Genomic DNA, 23692 nt, shown 5'->3' with positions numbered 1-23692 from the left:
ACTCCCATCATTCCCAGCCCCAGTGACCAAAGGCCCGCCCCGAGGCTGCTGGGGAGGGCGGGGCGGGAGTTGTAGTCCAACAGCGCCCACACCAGCCCTGCTGAGGAGGACCCCGCGCTTGCGCACCAGCCCAGGCCTGTGTAAGGCGAGCGGCCTAGAAGAAGCGCCTGCCACTTCAGACCACCACCCGCCCCGCCGCCTTAGACAACATTCCTGCCCGTCTCTGAGGACAAGGCAGCTGAGCTGGAGTGGCAGCGTCAGCGGCGGCTCGCCTGGCCCTTCGCAGCGTGGGAGGGAGGCGGGGACGGGGCTTTCTCGGCCCTGCTGCCGCCGCCGCTCCTATGCGGGGGGATACCTGCTGAGTGCTGAAGTCCCACCCCAAGTAGCAGGGCTCGGCTGGCGCAGCAGCGGCCATGGCGGCCTGAGGAGGGCTCCTCGCTCTTCCTCCTCCTCCTCCTCCTCGTGTCTAGTCGTGGGCGGCCAGGCGAGGAAGGAGGAACCCGCCGCTTCTCACACGGCGAGGGCGGCCTCTTCCCCTCCTCTCCGCGGCCAGCCAGCCCCTGACCTGTGCAGCCTCGGGTTGGTATATTAGCTTGCCCTCCCTCCTTCCCTGCCCCTCCGTGCAGCAGCGACCCGCCTTCCTGGGCTCGCACACACACGGGCCCGGCTGCTGCTGAGCCCGAGCCCACCTCCGACGCCAGGGGCCCCGTGGAAGGATCAGCGGGGCCAGGCCTCCCTCGTCGGGGGCCGATGCATTCGCCCATTGGGTATTTTTGGCTGCCATCTCAGTCAGGTACCTTCTTAGGAACATAGGAGGTTGCTTGATACTGAGTCAGACCATTGGTCTGTCTCTAGCAGCTCCGTATTGTCTACCCAGACTGGCAGCGGCTTCTCCAAGGTTTGAATCAGCCAGGTGGCAGCTTGTTTTCTTTTGCCTTATATTCTTTTTCCTGACTCCACCTTCTGACCCTCAGGGTTTCTCAACGTGTGGGTCCCCAGATGTTATTGGACTTCAACTCTCATAATCCCCAGCCCCAGTGGCCTTTGGTTGGGAATTATGGGAGTTGAAGTCCAATTACATCTGGGGACCCACACGTTGAGAAACTCTGCTCCAGAACCTATTGGACTTTGTCCCTTTTGGTCCCCCCCCCCGCCTCCATAAGGTTGACATCTCCTCCAGATTTCTGGGTATTTAGCAGATTTTAAGCACATTCCCCAATGCCGCTTTAGCCGGTTAGCTTGCCTAGATTCCCTGCTTCCATTAAAAAACAAAACAGCTAAGCTCTAGCCCTTGTAAAAGCAGAGATAAGGAGCAAAATGTCACTATTCTGTTCCACCAGTGGACTTGGAGAAAGGCAGGTGAAGCAGGAAAGGCTGGCAGGGAGAGGTTCAAAATAAGTAACCCCCTCACCCGAGGAAGATTGCCAAACACGATCCATGTGTTGAGCCTGGGAGGGTTCTGTGGGGAGAGCGGGCTTAGCCTGCTCTCCCTGCAAACAAGCAGCCACTTGTTGCTGGGCAGCCAGATCAGCCACCCACACAACTAACAGCTCCATCATGGAGCCAGTAGGGGCTGCAGGGATCGGGGGGCCGCCCAGCCACCGGAAGTCCCAGGATGCCCTGCGCGAGTGCACAGGGCATCCTCGGGAGACACCTCCTCCCCAACACCGAGAGGCTCGTTTTAGCCCCCTAGTGGGGGCCTCCTCGCAAGGTAACGCAGAGCTGTGCTGTAACAACTCACGATGGGGAAAACAGGGTCACTCTGCTAACCTCGTTTAAGGGAAGGGCTTATTTGGCGGCCTAGCCACCAGAGAACCACCGGGCTCGCCTGTGAACCCAGTAGTTCTCACGATGGGAGAAAACTGGGCTGGGCCCCAGCCCAGTTTTTTCCCATTGTGAGAATTTGATTGATTGATTAAGTGCCGTCGAGTCGGTGTCGACTCTTAACGACCACATAGATAGATTCTCTCCAGGATGATCAACTTGACCTTTAAGGTCTCTCAGTGGGGCATTCATTGCTGTCGTAATCGAGTCCATCCACCTTGCTGCTGGTCGTCTTCTCTTTCCTTCAATTTTCCCCAGCATTGTGGACTTCTCAAAGGAGCTGGGTCTTCGCATAATGTTTCCGAAGTATGATAGTTTGAGCCTGGTCATTTGTGCCTCGAGTGAAAATTCTGGATTGATTTGTTCTATGATCCATTTGTTTGTTTTCCTGGCTGTCCATGGTATCCTCAAAAGTCTTCTCCAGCACCAAAGTTCAAAAGTGTCAATGTTTTTTCTATCTTGCTTCTTCAGAGTCCAACTTTCGCATCCATAGGGTGTCACGGGGAAAACCATTGTCCGAACAATTCTAATCTTTGTAGATGTAGACACATCAGGCATCTAAATATCATTTCCAAGGCCTTCATAGCAGCCCAGAGTGGTGTCATCAGCGTAGCGCAGGAGCATAGCCTCTTTGTTTTTTGTCAGCAGTGGGTATCTCTATACGGCACTTGGGAGCAGTGTTCTCTCTAATTTTTTTTATCTGTATGCGGAATGAATTTTGTTCTGGGCAGCAGCATCAAGGCTCTATTGTTCTATTGCTGCTATTAATATCTCAAACTTCGTGTAGTTATTTATTTATTTCATTTCTATACCACACTTTTTAAAATCTCAGGGTGGCTTACAATCCAATCAAACAACCAAAACCTAAAAATTCATATAAACAGATTAAAATTATCATAAATAAAACTTTAAAATATCATAAACTATATGTTTTCTATAGATATTGTTTTGTTTGGGGGGGTGTTTTAAATTTTCCTCTAAGCCACCATGAATTCTCCCTGCCCCCTACTCTTTTCCAGCCTACGTTAGTATTCTAAATCAAAAGGAGTTATTTTGGAGTTACATTTTATATTCTTATCTCAGGATGTAAATGGTGACCATGACAAGGCTCACGCATGAAAGCCTGAATCCCTAGCGCCAGTTTTGTAGGGTCAATTGTAGAATTCAGTGATGATGAAAATGTACTTGGTACTGTTCCTCAGCATAAGCTTTGATTTGGTATCTTCACCAATCTTATCTGGTAACATCACCTTCACCAGTAAATAGCATATTCAGGTACTGGAAAATGGAGTGGGGTGGTAGTCTGCAGTTGGTGATGAATCCATGACAGCACTACACACAGCTTATTAGACAAGGTTAAGACTGAACTTGTATATTAGGGGATGTTGGAATATAAAGTCTGGGTGTTTAATGTTCAGGTAAATGGTAAAGTAAAGAGATCCTTCTCAGCTGTTGTTGGTAGAGATCCAGAGCAAATACAAGGCGTCTGGTCAGTGCATCAGTTAATTTGCATAATTTATATAACATGTGAATTATTTACAAGCTAATTTGCATAATGTGCCAATTAGTGTGCCTAGATTTGGAGAACTTGAATATGACAACCCTACCCTACCACCACCACCCCACACACAGGATCCTGCCTAGTGCTGACTTTGCCTCCCCTCTTCCACTTACAAATTGACAGCCCTGTTAAGCGGGGGATGCCCTTAACCCTGTGTTTTATCCTCTATGTAATTATTTCTGTATCTCTGCACTGGTGCCTCTGATTGTTACAAAGTATCAAAAGCAGCCAAATCGAATGCTCTTCAAATATGCTGCTGCCTTGGTTGTTGGTTTTGGGGGGGCAATTTAATGTTGGCTTTATCCACGAGCCTTTGAGGTTTGCTGTGAATTTTGCACATGTACTAAAACCTGAAATGGCACTGCTACCCAAAATAGACTCCTAGTCTTTCACCATATGGTGGCACTTTTCATAAGTGTACCCTAATGCATATACAGTACTCTTCTTTTTTAGGATAAAATAATTACCCAAATCAATTTCTCCTCATATAGGTCAGTTAAATAAATAAATAAATAAATAACTGGCCTATTCAAGGAGAGATGGATTTGTTCAATTCTTTTATTTATATGACATCTAAACATTCTGTAAGCAGTGTACAAAAATTAAAAACACAACACAGGTTTACAATCTAATAAATTGGGGCCACAAGCATCCTCGCTATGCCACTGATCAGGACCATAACAACAGTGGAGAGAACCTTTCATCCTTTCCCTTTGCTGCAATTCCGAGTTGGATTGGGGATCCTGATGCTATTGCTTGCCCTGGGAGGGAAGCTTCCAAAGCAAATAGTAGCCACAAGATGCCCTAAACTGGATGGGGACTGCAGCAGAAAGGGTTGAGGCTTACCTTCGCCCTCGCTGACATCCCAGTCATTGTTTCCTCTAACAGGGATTCCCAGATGTTGTTGACTACAACTCCCAGAATCCCCAAGCAAAAGTCATTGCAGTTGGGGATTCTGGGAGTTGTAGTCCACAACATCTGGGAATCCCTGTTAGAGGGAACAGCGGCCCCAGGACTCCACACTGCTACTATTTAAGAAACAGAAATCAAACACATAACGCTAAATGACATGACTAACATCGGATCAAGTTTGGCCCCAAGTTGCTTTCCTAAGGTAGCCCCATCTAGCTTGTAACTATAGTGAGATCAAAACTGGACACCTTCTGGTTTATAATCACTATCCAAAGCTCCTGTGACTTTAATTCTTGCATGTCAGGTAGAAATTAAACAGGCACACCTTTTCCCCAATGTGGAGATACAGTGATAGAGATGACTTGTCTGTGTGGCAGGGATCGAGTAGTATTGAGGGGGGAAAGCCCAACATTGGATGTGTGAAGTCATTTGGACAACTTCTTTGCTGCAGAGATATTGCACCACCAATGGCTGCATACTAGGCAGAAATCCCCCAAGCTAGGTTCCCTCATTGCTTCATGTCCATACCTTAGGGTCCTAGCAAGTTTGACCGTGGTGTCCTTTGGCTCAAAGAAAATGGGTCAGCAGTACTATACTGTGATGTAGATAACAAAGCTAACAATAAAATAACAGGTCCACTAGGTCTTTTTGTTATGCACAGGAGCCTTATCATACTCTGCTTGAAAATTATGTTGACTTATTGATTAGAAGCCATCCAATACAAACCCAAGCCTTTTCACTTCGCTCTTTGATAGGGTGCAATATCAGCAGTCACATACCTTCTAATCAAACAAGTTAAAATACATTATTGTAATGAATGCTTCTTCTGACTCCACAAGTTTAAAATTCTCTTATTTTGTAGACAGGAAAACAGAGGCCAAACCCTGTGGGGGAAGCATCACTTTTCTGGCCTATTCATGAGATGAAGGCAGTGGAGAGAGGGTTGGGTGACACACTGTTCAAAATTACATGAACAAAAGCAAGCATTATGTGCTTTTCTGGGGATTATTCAGAAGATACACCATTCTTCTGTAGTGTTCACATGTTTTAAGAAAAGGAATGTGCAAGGCTCATTCATCCATACCCACTCCCAAGATTTCTGTTCAGTGAAATCATGTTGAAATATCTAATAATTCTTGTCAATGGCCTCCTATAGTGCAAATAGTCTCTATAGTGGACAGAGCACTGTAGGAAAGGTAATAGCAGGGCATACTGCAAACAGTTCAGAAGTCGAGGTAGCAGGGAAGTATTGTTTAAGATTGTGTGTGTGTGTGTGTGTGTGTGTATATATATATATTTCTCCTAGGTGTGCCATGGAATGTGCGTCCTGGCAAGCCATCTGATTGGCTGGGGTGCAGGCCAATGGCGGCGGCGGGCCACCCTGCTGGCCCTGGGACTGGCTGGCACTGGAGGAGGCAAGCCGTGGGGCTGTGGAGGCCAGCAGCGGGCCGCCGAACTGGTACTCGGCCCCAGTTGGCCAGCCCGGCAACGGTGGCCGTGGGCCCGGCCATGGCGGCGAGATGGCGGCGGGCCCAGATACTGGGGTGAAAGGTAGGGGTGGTAGGAGAGGTGGCCGGCCACAAGGAGGCCGGCTGCAGAGACTGGCAAGCGGCGGCAGCGGGCCTGGCAGACCGCGGAGGCGGCACTTGGTGTGGTGGGCCTGGCCACAAAGGAGCACTCGGCGCGGGTGGTGCCAGGCCGCGGAGGTGGCTCTCGGCCAGGCAGTGCCGGGACCGGCTGCCGAGGCCAGGAGCCCGTGGGAGGGAACCGGGCGGCAGGACTTTCCTGTTCGCCAACCGGGAGGAGGTGCGGTGGTGGCGGCCCAGTAAGTAGAGCTTTAAAAAATGCAGGGGGAGGAGTGAGGGAGGGAGGGGAGGGGAAGAGGGAGGGGGGAGGGCAAGAGAGCGTGGGGGAGGGGGAAGAGAGAGTGGGGCAGGAGGGAAGGCAAGAGAGAGGGGCAGGGGGGAGAGTGGAAGGGCAGGAAAGAGGAGCAGGGGGGAGGGCAAGAGGGGAGGGGGAGGGCAGAAGAGGAGGGGAGGGCGGGAGAGACTGGGGCAGGAGGGTGGGCAAGAGAGAGTGGGGAGGGAGGGGAGGGGGCAGGAGGGAGGGGAAGATGGGGCAAGAGCGTAGGGAGGGAGGGAGAGTGGGGCAGGAGGGAGAGGGGAACAGCCAGCCCCAAAGAGTGCACAGATGCACTCTGTTGGCTAGTTAAATACTATTTCTTCTTGTGGCCTTTCCTCTGTCATAGTCCATCCACCTTCAAAATAACCTTGGGGTAGAATCCTTCCTCCCTGTATGACTTCAGATTGCAGGTGGAGATTTATATGTTTAAAGTTCTGAGTATACAAGAAACTGGCATGTCAGGGGGAAAACCTAATCCTCTTTCCCTGAGATACTGTTCAGGGATTTTTCTGATATGGGAAGACATTAAAAAATGTGATTCCTCCACCTGCATTCTTAAGTGGTACAATCCCTTCTGTTTTGTACCATATCTTTCAGATGACTGTAGCACAATCCTAAAAATGTGTGGTACAGATGTTGAAGAGTTTTAAGGAATGAAAGTCCTTTATCAAACTGAAGTTACTATTTACATGGCCAAGGCCCAAAAGTGAAATTTCTTTCACCCCTCAGTATCCAGTTTCCCAGGGCTGGTCTAGTAAACCTGGGATACTTCATCTTCCATTCTAATTTGGGCTCTTGTAATGATGTCAAATGAGGTTTTGTACCATCCATTCTGTTCAGTAAGGCAAGAATGAAATTGGTGTGAATCAGCAGTAATTACACCACAGCTGAAACGTGCTTGTGGACAAAGAGGAAGTAATGTATGACCACACCTGCATCTACACACCTCTTTGTTATTTTACTATCAGTCACTTTAATATTCAGGAAAGCTCTTGTACTGTCAGTACTATCGTGACATTCGGCATAAGCTTATCTCTCGATATATTAGTGCATATCCAGGCTGTACTGATTCTTTTTATCTTAATTTCCTCTTGACTGATCAGAATGACTTAGATGCTATAACGTGGCCAAGTTCTGCCTCATAGCTAGCAAAATTTGTTTAGAGTTTCATAAGAACTGAACACTTTAGCACCTGTATGTATGTTGCGTCCACTTGTTGGATATGCTGATGCCATACATAGTATAGAATACAATATGGAATGAGATTTAACACCGTTCTGTATGAGACACACAATTTGGCTGTCTTGCCCCCTTTATACTCAGTATCATTCTGATACCAGTGTTGATTAACTTTTACATATAGTTTTATGTTCATAGTCTTAACTTTTAGCTTCTTCTATTCACTATACTATGTTTTTAGGTGATTTTATAGAGATCTCTTATTTATTTTATTATTTATTCGTTCATTCGTTCAATTTTTATACCGTACCACCCTTCCAAAAAGGGCAGTATACATTAAAACAAAAACATTAAAATCAATTAACAATTAAAATAGAGATTATAAAACAGTGTAGAACAACGTTAACAATTAAAACATCATAAAACAGCAGTTAAAACAATCAGAATGATTTTAAAACCCTGAAAACCAGGTTACAACATTAAAACCCATTAAAACAATATTAATTAAAAGCCTGGGTAAACAGGTGCATCTTTAAAGACTTTTTAAAAGCTGTCGGAGATGGGGAGGCTCTTATTACACTAGGGAGCGTATGCCAAAGCCTTGGGGCAGCAGTGGAGAAAGCCCATCCCTGAGTAGCCACCAGACAAGCCGGTGGCAAATGCAGATGGACCTCTCCTGATAATCTCAATGGGTGGCGGGGTTCATAACGAAGAAGATGTACTCTTAAATACCCAGGGCCCAAGCTGTTTAAGGCTTTATAGATTATAACCAGCACCTTGTATTTTGCCCAGAAACATATTGGCAGCCAGTGTAACTCCTTCAGTAAGGGAAGGAGTAGTTACTTAGTAGGACTCGATTGTCTTAACTGTTTTTTGTTCATTTTGCTGTTATGCTTATCAAAGACCGAAATAAAGACTATGCCTAATATTCAGGAAAGACAGATGAATAAACATCTTAATTAGGGGGAAATAAGCACAATAGTTCTCACAGAGTTTACCACAATAATAAAATATAAAATAAATGAGGGGAAATTAAGTATAATCACATCCAAAGTGAAATACTGCCAACATGTAACAGTGTAGCTTTTAAAAATTACAATTGCTGCATCAACCAGCATCTCCCAGCCTTTTGTGTCCCTGGCTGTGTTAAATGAGGTTTTGTATTTCATTGTAGGTTTTGGCAAGGGTTCATGTGTTTGGCCTTAAGTCAACACCAGTTCCAGTTGAACAGTTCTTTTTATTAAGTCTGCATTCAGAGGTTCAGGACACACTGGATGTATTTGAAGCAAAGTGATATTTCACTTGATTGAAATCAGCAGCTCTGCACAGGTACTGAAGGGAATCCAATCAATGCAAGGAAGCCATTGCCTTGTTTGTGACTATTTCAGATGTTACCAACATATTTTGCTTTTTGGCAAACATAATGAAGGAAATGCCTTGCTTCTGCCTGATTTTGTCTTTCTTATGGGAACAAATAGTGAAGGCTTATAAATATACAAGTGGTATTTTCTTAGTGACTCATCCATCAAAGCAACAAACCTCAGACTGTTCTGGGCAGCCAACCAAGATGGACGTAAGCGTACTTGAAGAGCAATACGGCTACCTGAAGAAGAAGCAGAAGCTGCAGACACACATTATTGTATTTAAAACAGGTATGTTCTAGACTTGTAGACTAACACTCAAAATCAAGGGTCCATGAAACTTCATTGGACTTCATCTTCATTGATTTAAAATGACATTATGCATTTGCACACAACTGAAAAGAAAGTACAAAAGAGGTTTTCATAAGAAGAGACTCGTGGCACCTTAAAGGCAAGAAGATTTATTGTAGCATACTATATGTCTGTTGGCCTTCCAGATGTCACAAGACTCCTTTTTTATTGTGTTTTCTGTAACAGACTAACACAGCTAACTCTCTAGGATTGTTTTCATGTCCCTGTATGTAGTCTTAATGGTTAACAAACCAGGAAGCTAAGGATTAAAAATTATTTCACGTTTGTTGGAGGATAAATGACTCTTAAAACAATGCACTCTGTAAATTGCTTATCAAATGTGGGACTTCTCATAGCACACTCCAGTTTAAATCTAGAGAAAACCACACAGTAGAGTAATTCTTTGTTAGGATCAACTAAAATGTCAAAGTAGTGAGCAAGCTTGTGAGTTCTCCAGAAATCTTCTTAGGTTGGACATTAAGCAAAATAACAGAAGGAGTGGGGACAGAGAAGAAAACAGGCTGGGCATGATGGGAATGCCTGAAAGTCTGCAGTTTTTAAATTAAATTCAACTATGCTGGGTGCCAACTAGATTTCAGGTCACACAAAGCACTCCTGAGACAGAAATAACAGCTGTTCCCCATATATTGAAAATTAAAAAGGCAGTAGTTACCAGAGCAGTTTCCAGCACTAAATGGAGGTTAGTCACACCTGCTATTTTCTATCACACCATGTTGCCAAATCTTATGCGGCTGTTGTCAAGATCCACCAACTGTTAACTTCTGGCTCTATCTCCTAGATGCCACCATAAAATGGCTACTGTGTTGGTGTGTACTGTATGATAGAATTCTAATCTAAATGTATTACCGGTTTGCTCGTCTGTCTGATTAGTGATCGTAATAAGTTCATTTATGGGATTAAGTTTCTCTGAATCAAGACCATTATGCAGAGGGAATTCTGGTGTTTCCAGAAAGTGAGGCACATACAGAAAGGAAGGTATTATATTTTATTGAATTAGCTGATCCTGGTAAAAGCATTTAAGACGTCAATTATTGGACAGCTACTATTGTGGCTGGGAAAGGTTTGTATAACTTTAAGGCTGGGAGCTTTAGTACAGTTACTTGGGAGTGAGCATCCATGAACTCAGCAGGGCCTACTTCCAAGTAAATGTGGATAGGAGGATCTCATCATTCTGCTCGCATTCTTTTTCATTAAATGTCATTTTCTAAGCAAATATTCATCATACTTTATTTACGGTCTTTGACCAAAAGAGAAATAAAAATCTTTACATAGTTAAAAAGAAAAATATTAATAGAAAATCAATTACACATAAATGGATAACGGCTTTAGAATAATAATAATTGCACATAAAAATAATATAAAATAACGGCATTGGAAAGGTGTAAGTGTATATACATAATTTAAAATTAACACTAAGGAACCCAAAACTGTATTCTATTCTTTTGAAGTTCTTAATCTGGTGACCACATAACAAAATTTAGCTACAACATATGAAATAGTTGCTTCTTTATCTGCTAATAAATATGCTACAACAAGATCCTCAGGTTGTCCCCTCATATTATTATTATTATTATTATTATTATTATTATTATTAATAATAATTCAATTTCTATACCGCCCTTCCAAAAATGGCTCAGGGCAGTTTACAAAGAGAAATAACAAACAAATAAGATGGATCCCTGTCCCCAAAGGGCTCACATTCTGAAAAGAAACATAAGACACACACCAGCAACAGTCACTGGAAGTACTGTGCTGGGAGTGGATAGGGCCAGTTACTCTCCCCCTGCTAAATAAAGAGAATCACCACGGTAAAAGGTGCCTCTTTGCCCAGTTAGCAGGGGAAATATCTTATCATATCTTTTATCAGTGGGCTGATTAATTGAGATCTCAAGTTTTGATATATTGAACACTTTAAAAGCATGTGGGCCGTGGTTTTGATCGCCTTTCCACAGGAGCATTTCTGTTCTTCATATAATAGTTTCAGATATTTCCCATAAAGCTTTGCAGATGGGAAAGCATTGAACCTGGCCCTGGAGAAGGTCCATCTGAATTTACTCAAGGTGATCGTAAATAAATACGTTGCTGGGACAAGATCCGTCTTAGCATATACTTGTTTATAAAAAGGTGGTAAACAAGCCTTATCTTCCTGAATGTCTATGTCAACCAATCTCTGTCGTACTAAACTAAACTGCGGGCTGTATTCTCACAGCTCTCTAGTAATAGAGTGGGTGATAGGCCACATTGGCAAAGTTTATCTATCATTTGGCAAGACCAAGATGCCTGAGGCTCAGCCACAAGAATCTTTGAAATTAGCCCTAACGGATGCAGATGAAGTTTAATCCAATAAAATATCCTTAGGAGCCAAGCCCTGGTTTCCAATTTAAGTATGCCCGCCTCCATGCATATCACCGAACTGGAAACACAGTTGGGTATACCAAATATAGTTCTTAAAAAACCGGTTTGAATTTTTTCCAAATCTTTAAAGTTGGTATACGGTCCCAATTGTGTCCCATAAAGGAGTTGGGGGATCACTTTAGCCTTATAAAGTTTAATGGCAGTGGGAATTTAGTTCCCTCCCTGGGACCAAAAGAATTTCAAAATGGCTACAATACTACGTTTGGCCGTATCAACTACCGATCTAATATGGGCTGTTTTGTAGCTGTTGAATTGAAACATTATCCCAAGGTATTATCTTAGAACCCATCAGTGTAACAATATATCTGCAGTATTTAACTGTTTTAGGCCACAGTCTTACACATACTTCCTTGGGAATGAGCCCCATTGATCTCATAAGGCCTTGCGTATGAGTCAGCGTGCGTAGGATTGAACTGTTGCTGACGTTTCTAAGCAAAGTGTGCCAACAAGTCAATTTCGACCCCTGGCGCCCACAGAGCCCTGTGGTTTTCTTCTGTAGAATACAGGAGGGGTTTACCATTGCCTCCTCCCACGCAGTATGGATGATGCCTTTCAGCATCTTCCTATATCGCTGCTGCCCAATATAGGTACCATTGGGGATTTGAACCAGCAACCTTCTGCTTGTTAGTGAAGCATTTCCCTGCTGCGCCACTTAACAGAGGAAGTGCTGACATTCTACTCTTCCTAAATTGTCTATGTGCTTTAAAAAAAACCCTGGTAAAATGAGATTATATTTAAAAATTAACTAAAATGTGCTAGAAACAAGAAAGAATTGCTTTAATAACTTGGCTTCTGGCTAGGGTTCACCTTGAAGTTTTACTGAATGTTACAGTGAAAGGCACCCATGTGAAAACAACACATTGCTGAGCCAGATTCTAAATTTTAATATATAACTAGGAGAGAATGTGTTACTTTAGATTGCTGGTTATCACATTGTGTCATCATGTACCTTCCTAACCAACTTGTTCAGGCCTCCTAAAGTACAATGATGGGCAGCTCCTAGGCCTGAGGAAAAGCTGATCAAAGGAAAAGTTAGCACATCCACGAAGGATATTATAATTAGAGTTGCCATGCCCCCTGAAATTCCAGATTTCACCCGGATTTTAAGCATCTCACCCAGATTGCTTAGCCCACCCAGATGCACCTGGATTTCAGCTTTCATTTAAAAACAAAAAAATTAAGCCCTAGCCCTTCTAGAAGCGGAGTTATGGAGCAAAACGTGCAGTCATTATTCTGCTCAAAAATTATCTTCAAGCCAATTTACATAATATGCAAACTAGGCACCTGGAGTTGAAAAGCCAGATTATAATATAAAGTTCTCAATGAAAAAGAGGAAAAGTTTTTGCCTGGTGTTTTCCAGACTACGAGATTTGCAACAGTTAATGCGTTGCAAACTGTGATGGAATAGTGTAACGGTTTCAAAACGAGTGTAAAAGGTTGTTTAATGCTTTGTTGTAAGCTGGTGGCCATTCATATTTTCCATCCCCTGAAACGTATTTTCCAGGCAAGAGTGTCCATATTCTCCTTGAAATGCATTTATCTGCCCCTCCTCCTGCTCCATTGGGGCCAATAGAGTCGTCGAGTGTGTGTGATGTGGGGTTTTTTCAAAAAAAAATTTTTTTAATGGGAGAGCAAAAGGAAATCCTGTGGCGAGCCCGGAAGCGGGAAGAGAGGAACTGGCATGCCTGGGTGGGTGTTCTTTTCCATGGGGGCAGTGGCGGCCAGCAGCCCCTCAGCTCCTGAGCATGCAGACAGCCTCACCAAGTGGAGCAGGCTCCTTGCTGCTCTCTGGCTGCTGCTCCCACCCAGAGCCAAGCGGAGAAGGCTCCTTGCTGCTCATTGGCCACCACTGCCTCCCCCCCCCCAAGCTGAGGCGGGTGTGCAGGCTGCTCACCACTGGCTGGTCACCACCGCTCCCTCCTAGAGACAAGGCGGGCAGCCTCGCAGAGCAGGCTGCCTGCCGCTTGCTGACCACTGCCACATACACACACCCGCCCCGAGCTGAAGTGAGCATGCGGGCAGCCTCACTGAGCAAAGCAGGCAGCTCATAAGAACAGCCCTGCTGGATCAGGCCCAAGGCCCATCTAGTCCAGTATCCTCTTTCACAAAGTGGCCCACCAGGTGCCGCTGGGAAGCCCACAGGCAAGAGGAATGTGCATGCCCTCTCTCCTGCTGTTGCTCCCCTGCAACTGGTATTGAGAGGCATCGTGCCTCTGAGGCTGGAGGTGGCCCACAGCCACCAGACTAGTAGCCATTGATAGACCTGTCCTCCATGAATCTGTCTGAGCCCCTTTTAAAACCATCCAAGCTGGTGGCCATCACCACATCCCATGGCAAAGAATTCCATAGATTAATTATGCACTGTGTGGAAAAGTATTTCCGCTTGTTGGTCCTAAATTTCCCAACCTTCAGTTTCATGGGGTGAACCCTGGTTCTAGTGTTGTGAGAGAGGGAGAAAAAATTCTCTCTGTCTACTCTCTCCACTCCGTGCATAATTTTATACACTGCAATCATGTCTCCCCTTAGTCGCCTCTTTTCCAAGGTAAAGAGCTCCAGATGCTGTAGCCTAGCCTCATAAGGAAGGTGCTCCAGGCCCCTGATCATCTTGGTTGCCCTCCTCTGCACCTTTTTCAGTTCTACAATATCCTTCTTAAGATATGGTGACCAAAGCTGTACGCAGTACTCCAGATATGGCCGCACCATAGATTTGTATAAGGGCATTACAATATTGGCATTTTTATTTTCAATCCCCCTCCTAATGATTCCTAGCATGGAATTAACTTTTTTCACAGCTGCCACTCACTGAGCTGTCCACCACCATTCCAAGATCTCTCTCCTGGTCAGCCACCGCTGCCACTCACCCCGCCACACACACACACACACACACACACACCCCAGAGCTGAAGTGGGCACGTGGGCACGGAGCAAGACCTTCACCTCTCACTGGCCACCACTGCTGCCCCCTGCACACATGGCGGTGACCGTGCTCTCTGCCGTGCTGCTGGCAGCCAAGGCGGGCGAGTGGAGCAGGCTGCTCACCGCTCGTTGCCCATCCAGGGCACCGGCGCCATGGCACTACCACTGTGGGGCCCCTCCAAATGCGGGGCCCGGGGTGATCTCACCAGTTGCCCCGCCCTAAGGATGGGCCTGCCCCTGGCAGAGCCTCACTAGGGCCGGGGAGCCTTGTGGCTTTCTCCTCTCCACCTTCACCCTCACTGCTTCCCTCCTGCTGGGCCTTCTCCTGAGGAGAGAGGATGATAGTGGAGCACCTCCAGATAAATAAATAAATAGTAGGGAAGAGGTGGAGATGAGGTGAACGCTCCTCCAGTGAGGGCTGTGGGATTGCACAGAAGTAAATGAATCATGATTCAGTTCAGTGGGCCTCCTTTTAAGTAAGTGACTGTTCTCTCTCCCTGCCCTTTGCCTTGTATAGTATTTATTATTTATTTATTTAACATATTTGTATACTGCCCAAAACACAAGTCTCTGGGCAGTTTACAATGAAACAATAAAAACAACAAATAAAAATTAAAACATTGGAACAATTTAAAATTTAAAACAACGTTAAAACTATTAAAAATAATCAGACAATTAAAACAGTATCCAATTAAAAGCCTGGGTGAACAAATGTCTCTTGACTGCCTTTTTAAAAGTTGTAAGAGATGGGGAAGCACTTAAGCAAGTTGGATTATACAGAAGTAAATGATTTAGTTCAATGGGCTTCCTCTTCAGTAAAAAGTGCACGAGAAAGGGTTATATTCAGAAATCTGCTCAGCTGCAGCAGTATGAGTCTCTGGCCAAAGTAGCAAATTAAAAGGGGAATGCACAAAAGAACCCCAGTGGAACAACAACAACAAAACCTCTCTGATCTCCTCCCCCCCCCCCTTTCTGTGTTGAGAAGCTCCAGTTATGTTGGGAGCAAGCAGAGGAGGAGGGAGGTGTGGGGTGCCGAGATTTCTCCCTGCCTGTTTGTTTCTCTCCCCAAGGCAGGGGATGGAGCAAGCAAGGGGTGGGGTGCAAAGAACTAAATAAAATGTGGGGCAAGGCTCCTTACAACGGAAAAATACAGCTACTTTCATAAGAACAGCCCTGCTGGAACAGGCCCAAGGCCCATCTAGTCCAGCGTCCTGTTTCGCACAGTGGCCCACCAGATGCCACTGGAAGCCACAGGCAGGAGTTCAGGGCATGCCCTCTCTCCTGCTGTTACTCCCCTGCAACTGGTACTCAGAGGCATCCTGCCTTTGAGGCTGGAGATGGCCTTTAGTCCTCCAACCAGTAGCCAATGATAGACCTCTCCTCCATGGAGTTATCCAAACCCTTCTTAAAGCCATCCAGGTTATTGGCTGTCACCACATCTTGTGGCAGAGAATTCCACAAGTTGATTATACATTGTGTGAAAAAGAACTTCCGTTTGTGGGTCCTAGATTTTGTGGCAATCAATTTCATAGGATGACCCCTGGTTCTAGTGTTATGTGAGAGGGAGAAGAATTTGCATGATATTATAGACCTCTATCATGTCTCCCCGCAGTCATCTTTTTTCTAAACTAAAAGCCCCAGGTGTTGTAGCCTTGCCTCGTAAGAAAGGTGCTCTAGGCCCCTGGTCATCTTGGTTGTCCTCTTCTGCACCTTTTCCAGTTCTATAATGTCCTTTTTTAGATGTGGTGACCAGAATTATATGCAGTACTCCAGGGGTGGCAGCACCATAGTTTTGTATAGGGGCATTATAATAATAGCCATTTTATTTTCAATCCCCTTCCTAATGATCCCTAGCATGGAATTGGCCTTTGTCACAGCTGCCACACATTGAGTCGACACTTTCAAGGAGCTGTCCACCATGACCCCAAGATCCCTCTCCTGCTCAGACACTGACAGCTCATATCCCATCAATGTATACTTGAAGTTGGGGTTTTTAATCCCAATGTACATCACTTTACACTTGTCAATATTGAACCACGTTTCCCATTTTGTCACCCACTCTCCCAGTTTGGAGAGATCCTTTTGGAGCTCTTCACAATCCGTTTTGGATTTCACTACCCGAAAGAGTTTGGTATCATCTGCAAATTTGGCTACCTCACTGCTTAGCCCTACGTCTAGATCATTTATGAATAAATTAAAAATCACTGGACCCAGTACAGATCCCTGGGGGACCCCACTTCTTACTTCCCTCCATTGTGAAACCTCTCCATTTATACCTACTCTCTGTTTCCTGTCTTTCAACCAGTTAGCAATCCACACATATACTTGTCCCCTTATCCCATGACTGCTAAGTTTCCTCAGGAGTCTTTGATGAGGAACTTTGTCAAAAGCTTTTTGCATGCCCAGGTAGACTATGTCAACTGGATCACCTTTATCCACACACTTGTTGACACTCTCAAAGAAGTCCAAAAGGTTGGTGAGGCAAGATTTACCTTTGCGGAAGCCATGCTGGCTCACTCCCAGCAGGGCCTGTTCTTCTATGTGCTTTACAATTTTATCCTTGAGGATGCTTTCCATCAATTTGCCTGGAATGGACATTAAGCTAACCAGCCTGTAATTTCCCAAATCGCCCCTGGATCCCTTTTTGAAAATTGGTGTTACATTTGTTACTTTCCAGTCCTCTGGTACAGAGCCCGATTGCAGAGATAAGTTATATATTTTAGCAAGGAGGTTGGCAATTTCACATTTGAGTTCTTTGAGGACTCTTGGATGGATGCCATCTGACCCTGGCAATTTGTTCGTTTTCAGTTTTTCCAGACAGTTTAGAACATCATCTCTCGTCACTTCTATCTGACTCAGTTTTTTAGCCTCCATCCTCGAAAAGCCTGGTTCAGGAACAGGCTCAGTATCCTCTACCATGAAGACGAACGCAAATAACTCATTTAGCTTCTCTGCAACCTCCATATCCTCCTTAATAATCCCTTTCACTCCCTCACTTCCTGCAGCACATTTATATAATGTTGTAGGGCAAAAATACCTCATTAAAATGCCTCATAAAACCCTGGTGGCTTACCACATGAGGCAGCTGTGCACAGAGCTATGAGTTCCTGGATCTAGCCCTATAAGCTCCCAGCTCATGAGTTTGTACACGGTTCATCAGTACAAGTTAAAGCCGAAATACCTGTAGCATTCGCCTATTTAGTATATAGTTGGCATTCTGCTTTCCAGCCTAATCAAGACGGAAACTAAATGTGTGCTGTCTGTCAAGGAGGGGTTTCCGTTCCACAGCTGTTCATTTCTACATAAGGAAGCTCACCTCATATTAGGAGAAATGACTTTAGTTCTTGATGTAGTGCAGCAGGGTGAGTGTTGCTAGGGAAGCTCAAGCAATTGCTATGGAGTGTGCAAGCACCTCACTTATTTTTATTTCCCAGATTTGAAGACTACCTCACATAACCCCAGTCAAGTTAAAAAGCTTGCGTGAACAAATGAGTCTTTGGGGACTTTTAAAAAGTTGTCAGAGATCGGGTGGGGCTCTTATTTTAGCAGAGAGCACTTTCCAAAGTCTCGGGGCAGCAACAAAGAAGGCCTGTCCCTGAGTAGCCACCAGAGGAGCCAGTGGCAACTACAAAGGAAGCTCTCTGATGATCTCAGTGGGCAGTGGGGCTCATAGCAAGGAAAACATTGAGGCTCTTCTCACGATTGGGGGGGGGGACCAGGCTAAGGGAGCTCAGCCTGGTTCTCCCCCATCATGAGAACAACGGGCAAGCTTGGTGGTTCAACGGCGACTATCAAAAGCCTGCCAAAGTAGCCCTCCCCTTAAACAAGGTTAGCGAAGCAAGCACTCTGCTAACCCCGTTTCCCTGATAGTGAGTCACAGTCCAGATCCGCACCAAGGTAACTCATGAGGAGACACACACACCCTGATTGGGAAGAAGCTTGTTATAGCCCCCTCTCTATAGGGGCAGAGAGACAGAGCTGTGGGGGAGACAGGGAGGGGGGCATAAACTAGCCCCTCACAACCCTAGACAACTCCACTGGATGTGGATTTTTGGAAGCAATGTGGGCAGAAAAGAACCGCTTTTATTCAGTGGGGACCCCACTGAAGGATGTGCAATGACAGATGTACAGTCAGTGCAAATTAAAATCCTGCTGATCAGTTGTTTGTTGGGGAAGAGAAGAATCTAATCCTCCACTTCCTCTCTCAAATAACTGATCTATGGAAGTTTCACCTTTTCTCAAAGAGGCTCCGTGAGTGTAGGACAGGTAATACAACCAATATTTATATACTGCTTTTCAACTAAAGCTTCCAAAGCAGTTTTACACATCAATAAATAAGATGGCTCCTTGTCTCCAAAGAGCTCACAGTCTAAAAAAGACATAAGACAGCCACCAGCAACAGCCACTGGAGGGATGCTGTGCCGGGGATGGATAGGGCCAGTTGCTCTCCCCCTACTAAATAAAGAGAAGCACCACTTTTAAAATATGCCTCTTTGCTCAGTTAGCAATCCAACCAAGAAGTGTAGTGCAAGCCATGCAGAAAGGCTGGTCTTCATCACCACCTTACTGACTTCCTCACAGATGACTCTCTGTGCCAGGTCCATAGGGCCTTGCCATTTCATGAATAAAAGGATGGTGCTGCAATTGTATCAAAGATCAGGAAAACAGCCACAAACCAGGTCTTAAAGTGGGAGGAAAACAAGGTAAGCAGAGATTCAGCTGTTTTGCATTGACATGGTCTGTTTTTCTGAAATACCCAAGTGAATGAATGGTGTCAGTTCTAGAGAAAGTGGCAGGTGTGGAAGCACCCTTCACTGACAAAGTTTGGGGATTGATCCTGCAGAGAACAAACTAAATCAGAGTAGCCATTCATCCTCTCTTCTTTTTAAAGCAGATAATCCACTATTCATCTTCCTGTCCCTCATTCTGCCTTTATCTCAGTATAAAGTGGGGTGGGGAGTAGGGGAACCTCAGGGCACCTTGGTTGAGAACACTCCAGTTGATTAGAGACTGCCAAAGGCAGAAGGAAGGTTCATCCTTTAATTTGCTTTGGGGGCACAAATATGGTGGTGCGTGTCACACATTATTCAGATTTCTTTTGCAAAGCCGAGTCCTAATTTTGGTGCAGGCAGACATGGCTCTAAGTATCCAAGAAAGGGCAGCAGATAGGATATCACAGTGAGAAACGGAAGCAGAGGAAGTGTGTGGAGCAATAAGCACAACCATTTTGGTGTTTGAGGTGGAAAATCCAAATGGTGACCCCCTTCCAATAATTATCACTGGGTACAATCCAACAGGATGTTCTCCTTTGCAAAACCCCAAAAGTCTTTTTACACTTAGCCATTTTTCTGCTAGAGATTTTGAGGATAATAATGCATTTTAAGGTTAGGATTTGGAATATACTTTTATTTTTACTCCTTCCTATCTCCTGCTCTGCTTGGCCAAGATGAGGAGAAAGGTAAAATCCTAAGATCATTACAGTGTTTTGAGTAGTGAAATCTTTTACAACAGCTGTGATTTCATTGTCCAGTTATGGTACAGGTGGAACTCAAACTGAGGACCTTGTGGATCATAGAGTTCGCCACTACACAACTCTTATGTACCATCTTTACTTTGTCTCACAGAGAGAGTTCAGGGAGGAAATCTATCAGATTCTACAAAATTGTCTTCCTTGGCCTACAGAGAAAACATTGGCTAAGAAGGACATTAGCTTGCTTAGGCCTAAGCTAAATATGGATTCATTTGTGATACATATAAGGTGGAGCAGCTTGTATTCTAGGGATGGGTGCATTTCCAACTGCTCTGTTTACCAGCCTGCCACTTGACATATTATGATTTTTCAAAAACTAAGCATCTAATTCCTTTCCACCATAACCCCAACAGTCCAAAATACAAGCAGCCTAATTATACTTGCATTTTTGCCACTTGTAATAATATGGACACACTTTATTCACAGGTGAGAATGGAACAGTTCCCGGGGAATCCATGGTCAATGCTGTTTTAATTAACAAGAAAACTAGGAAAGCAAAAGCATTTAAAGAACACATTCCCATTAGAGAGGTCCACCTTGAATTGCCCTGCAGTTGCAATGTAGAAGAAAGTTCACCATGGCGTATACATCTGGGAATCCACCGTCTTGAACAAGGAGAGCATCAGAAATCACCTTGTAATGTTATCCAAAAGAAGACTGAAGAGACTAGCACAGACAGCAAAATACTGTCTCAGGAAGAGAGTATGATGTCATGTAAGGAATTAGTAACAGGAACAGAACAGTCCATCCACTTACTGAGTGAACAGGAAAAATCAAGCCCTGCTGAGGTGACAGACAGTTCCAGTTCTGCTTTGACATCAGTTACATCACCAGTCTGGACACACTCACAAATTTCAGCCTCAAAATTTGCACCATCATCCAGTAAACTACCCTATTATCCTTTCCCTCAAAAAAAAACTCCCAGGATTTCTGAAGCTGCAAGAAGACTTGGATTATATGTTTCACAATGAGAACAGTAAGGAACAAAGCTAAGAGTCCATTCTATGCTAGCCATGTTCCTCTATACATGAGCAATTACATACGCCAGCCACATATGTGGCCATAACTGTATGTGAACAAAGTGGAACTTTTCCAGCTACCCAGATCCCAAGAGTTGCTGTGGCTGAATCAGTGTACAATTCAGGTCATGCTGTTTCTCCATGTGGGCTTCTGTGTGACCAAAGAGAGGCCATAGATGCTCATGTGAAAGGCAAAACCATTTCAAGCTACAGTACTTTGCTTCTTCAAGCACATTTTTTTAATTTGCTCTCCCCATACTCTGCCTATTGTATACCCCTACTTCCTCAGGGGTGTTCCCAAGCCAGCCCATTTTCCCATTCTGAAGGGAACAGACTGCACTCCACTTGTATGGAAAGAGGAAAAGGGGAGTTGAAAACAGGAAAATAGGAAGGCACAATCACCCGCACACGTTAGTCCATACGTTGTGGGGATTGTGTTCCCCAGATTATTTTCCTTACTAGCTTTGAGCCTCTGGAATCCTGCCACCCCAGACAGTTTTCTTCTCTATTGCCTATTGGGTTCAGCTGACCCTGGAATAGGAGAAACTGTGAAATAGTTCTAACAGCAAATAATTTTGATTCGCTTGCTAAGAAGTGATTGCTTAAAATTTGTTTGGACTTACCTGTGTCCAGACCAACATTTAAAAAAAATCTGGAGGTTCATTGTGCAGAAAATGATATGGCTATGCAAAATTCATAACTTCACAACTATCAACAACACAAAGGAAAGATTATGAAGATTTATTTATTTGCCAAGCTGTTTTAGAAAACAGAATGGTGGATTAGATGCACCTTTGATGTGATCCAGCTGGGTAATTCTTGTTCCTAAATCTGGAATCCCTGGACCAACAAACCCCAAGTGCTCCTGTACATACCCTTTATGTCCTTTCAGGTACAGATGTATCTACTTTTTAGGAACCAGAATTAAATTGCTGTTATACCTTGAAGCAGTAAAAATGCCTATCACAAGGATCTGCATTTCCAAAAATGATTGATGAAGTGGTATAATTGAGCTGAGCTGATTTAATCCGCTAATTGAACCAGTAATATGTGATGCCAATTTTAGAACAATATTAACATGATTGACAAGGATAAGTCTGGCAATACTTTTATTGAAACAAATGGTGTGTATTTTCCCTATGTACTTTCTGAAATCAGTGAATGAATCTTTCAGGTGGCACTCCTTAAACTGTCATTCCCATGATTAAGTTAAATATCAAAATACATTCTCTACCTACATTTTCCATTTCAGTCACCTTCAAGTCAAAGAGTACATCTGCTTTTTTTCATCATTAAATTAATGAGCAAATAGCATGATTCTTCATTTCATGGAAATGTTGCTTTAAAAAAAAATCAAATTAAATTAGGAGGACTGTTACCTTGCATCCAGATCAGCTGTTTTCCTTTTTTGCATGATCTTGCTTCTTAGATTTTTTTGAAAGCTTTTACTTACATTTTTCCATATATAAGTTAATGCCTGAAGTAGGGGCACATGAAAGATCATAATGGCTGCTACTGTGACTTTAAAAAACATTTATAGTCATGAAAGTTGCCACATTTTCTATGTGTCACTTCAGACATTACACTGCTCACTTGAATATTCAGATGACCACTTAGTAGCCTGTGACTATGGCTGTAGTAGCCTGCCATAATCACATCTGCCATAATCACATCTGCACATAATCACATCTGCACAAATTTACAAGGAACTGTGGTGCAGATTGTGCTTCACCACATGATCCGTTGCTGTTTCACACTGCACTTTCAGTGGGGATTTGGACAAAAGGTCTCTACTTCACACAGCAGGTTGACATTCCTTTTTCCAGGTCTATTATTCCATCAACATACATAGCATTGTACAGAATAACATGACCAAAAATATATATCACTTTCCTGAAGAGCTTGAAAGGAACATCAGAAATGCATGTTGTGCTCCTGTGCCTACTTTTTAATAGGTGCTGCATCTCAAGCAAAAATTCAGCAGGTGGAGCTCTGTCTATTCCAGCATTTGTTGTGAGAAACTTGATCTTAGCCATAAAGCTGAGAATTCCTCCTTTTAACACAGCTCCCTGGTGTATCACACAAACTTATACATTTGTTAGTGTTTTCATTCTTGTTACAACAGATTCACATGGCTACTTTTCTGCACCAAGCATTAAAGGCAAGAGCCCTGGCAGGAGAAAATATAATGAAAATGATGGAATTATTGTTGGCCAAGTAGTAGGTGAGGCCCGTCATTGACAGCAAAGTCATTTTTTATTGCTTACAGTATAGGAGAGTTCAAGAAATTAGATATAGATCTATATTAATGTGCTTGCAAAAAGGAAGTAAAAGTTTGAAATCTGTAGGATTTCAAACATGCATTTTATTGAATGCGCCATGTATGGTAAATTTAAATCATAGTGAATTTTAATCTGAGAAAGATCTGCTTTTCTTGGGCATGATGTCATTTTGGAATTATTGATCTGATTGAGTGTTAAAAAGCTGTTGAGAACAAGATATAATTATATTCAGAATTTATTCTTAAAAATTTTAAAAATTAAATCTTTACCCAAGCATATTCTGGTGTATAAAGTGCATTCAGCTTATTTCAGTGGCAAGATTGTGTGTGCAAAATTTGGTTATCTGTAGGTCATTACGACTTTATTTCCAACAAACTCTAAAAGATGGATAGGTAGGTATACGCGCACATCCTACCAGG

At 44.0% G+C, this 23692-nt stretch overlaps 2 protein-coding genes across 7 annotated transcripts in view; one reads left to right on the top strand and one right to left on the bottom strand.

The window, feature by feature from the left end:
- The window catches only part of XYLB (xylulokinase), a 154621-nt gene extending 153665 nt beyond the window's left edge, over positions 1-956 (bottom strand). For 2 of the 4 annotated variants that reach the window (XM_053265459.1, XM_053265460.1), the window contains exon 1: positions 356-585. In XM_053265459.1, coding sequence (XP_053121434.1) covers positions 356-415 — 60 coding nt within the window. In that variant the 5' untranslated portion in view covers positions 416-585. Of the gene's footprint in view, positions 1-355; positions 586-797 lie in introns of those variants that run through there. The other 2 variants (XM_053265461.1, XM_053265458.1) reach the window with 2 other exon arrangements.
- On the top strand, positions 97-23551 carry C6H9orf152 (chromosome 6 C9orf152 homolog). Of its 3 annotated transcripts, none has more exons than XM_053265470.1 (3): positions 97-579; positions 8893-9030; positions 20399-23551. In XM_053265470.1, exons 2-3 carry the CDS (start codon positions 8946-8948, stop codon positions 20941-20943), a joined length of 630 nt encoding a protein of 209 aa, XP_053121445.1. In that variant the 5' UTR covers positions 97-579; positions 8893-8945; the 3' UTR covers positions 20944-23551. The 3 variants fall into 3 exon arrangements, with proteins under 3 accessions (XP_053121445.1, XP_053121443.1, XP_053121442.1); XM_053265468.1 differs by having other exon boundaries at positions 548-793; XM_053265467.1 differs by lacking the exon at positions 97-579 and having other exon boundaries at positions 7265-9030.
- The last annotated feature ends 141 nt before the right edge of the window (positions 23552-23692 follow it).

The sequence above is a fragment of the Hemicordylus capensis genome, chromosome 6 (genome assembly GCF_027244095.1).
Source record: "Hemicordylus capensis ecotype Gifberg chromosome 6, rHemCap1.1.pri, whole genome shotgun sequence".
In the NCBI taxonomy this organism is placed as follows: Eukaryota; Metazoa; Chordata; class Lepidosauria; order Squamata; family Cordylidae; genus Hemicordylus; species Hemicordylus capensis.
This window is presented reverse-complemented; position numbering and strand designations above follow the sequence as displayed.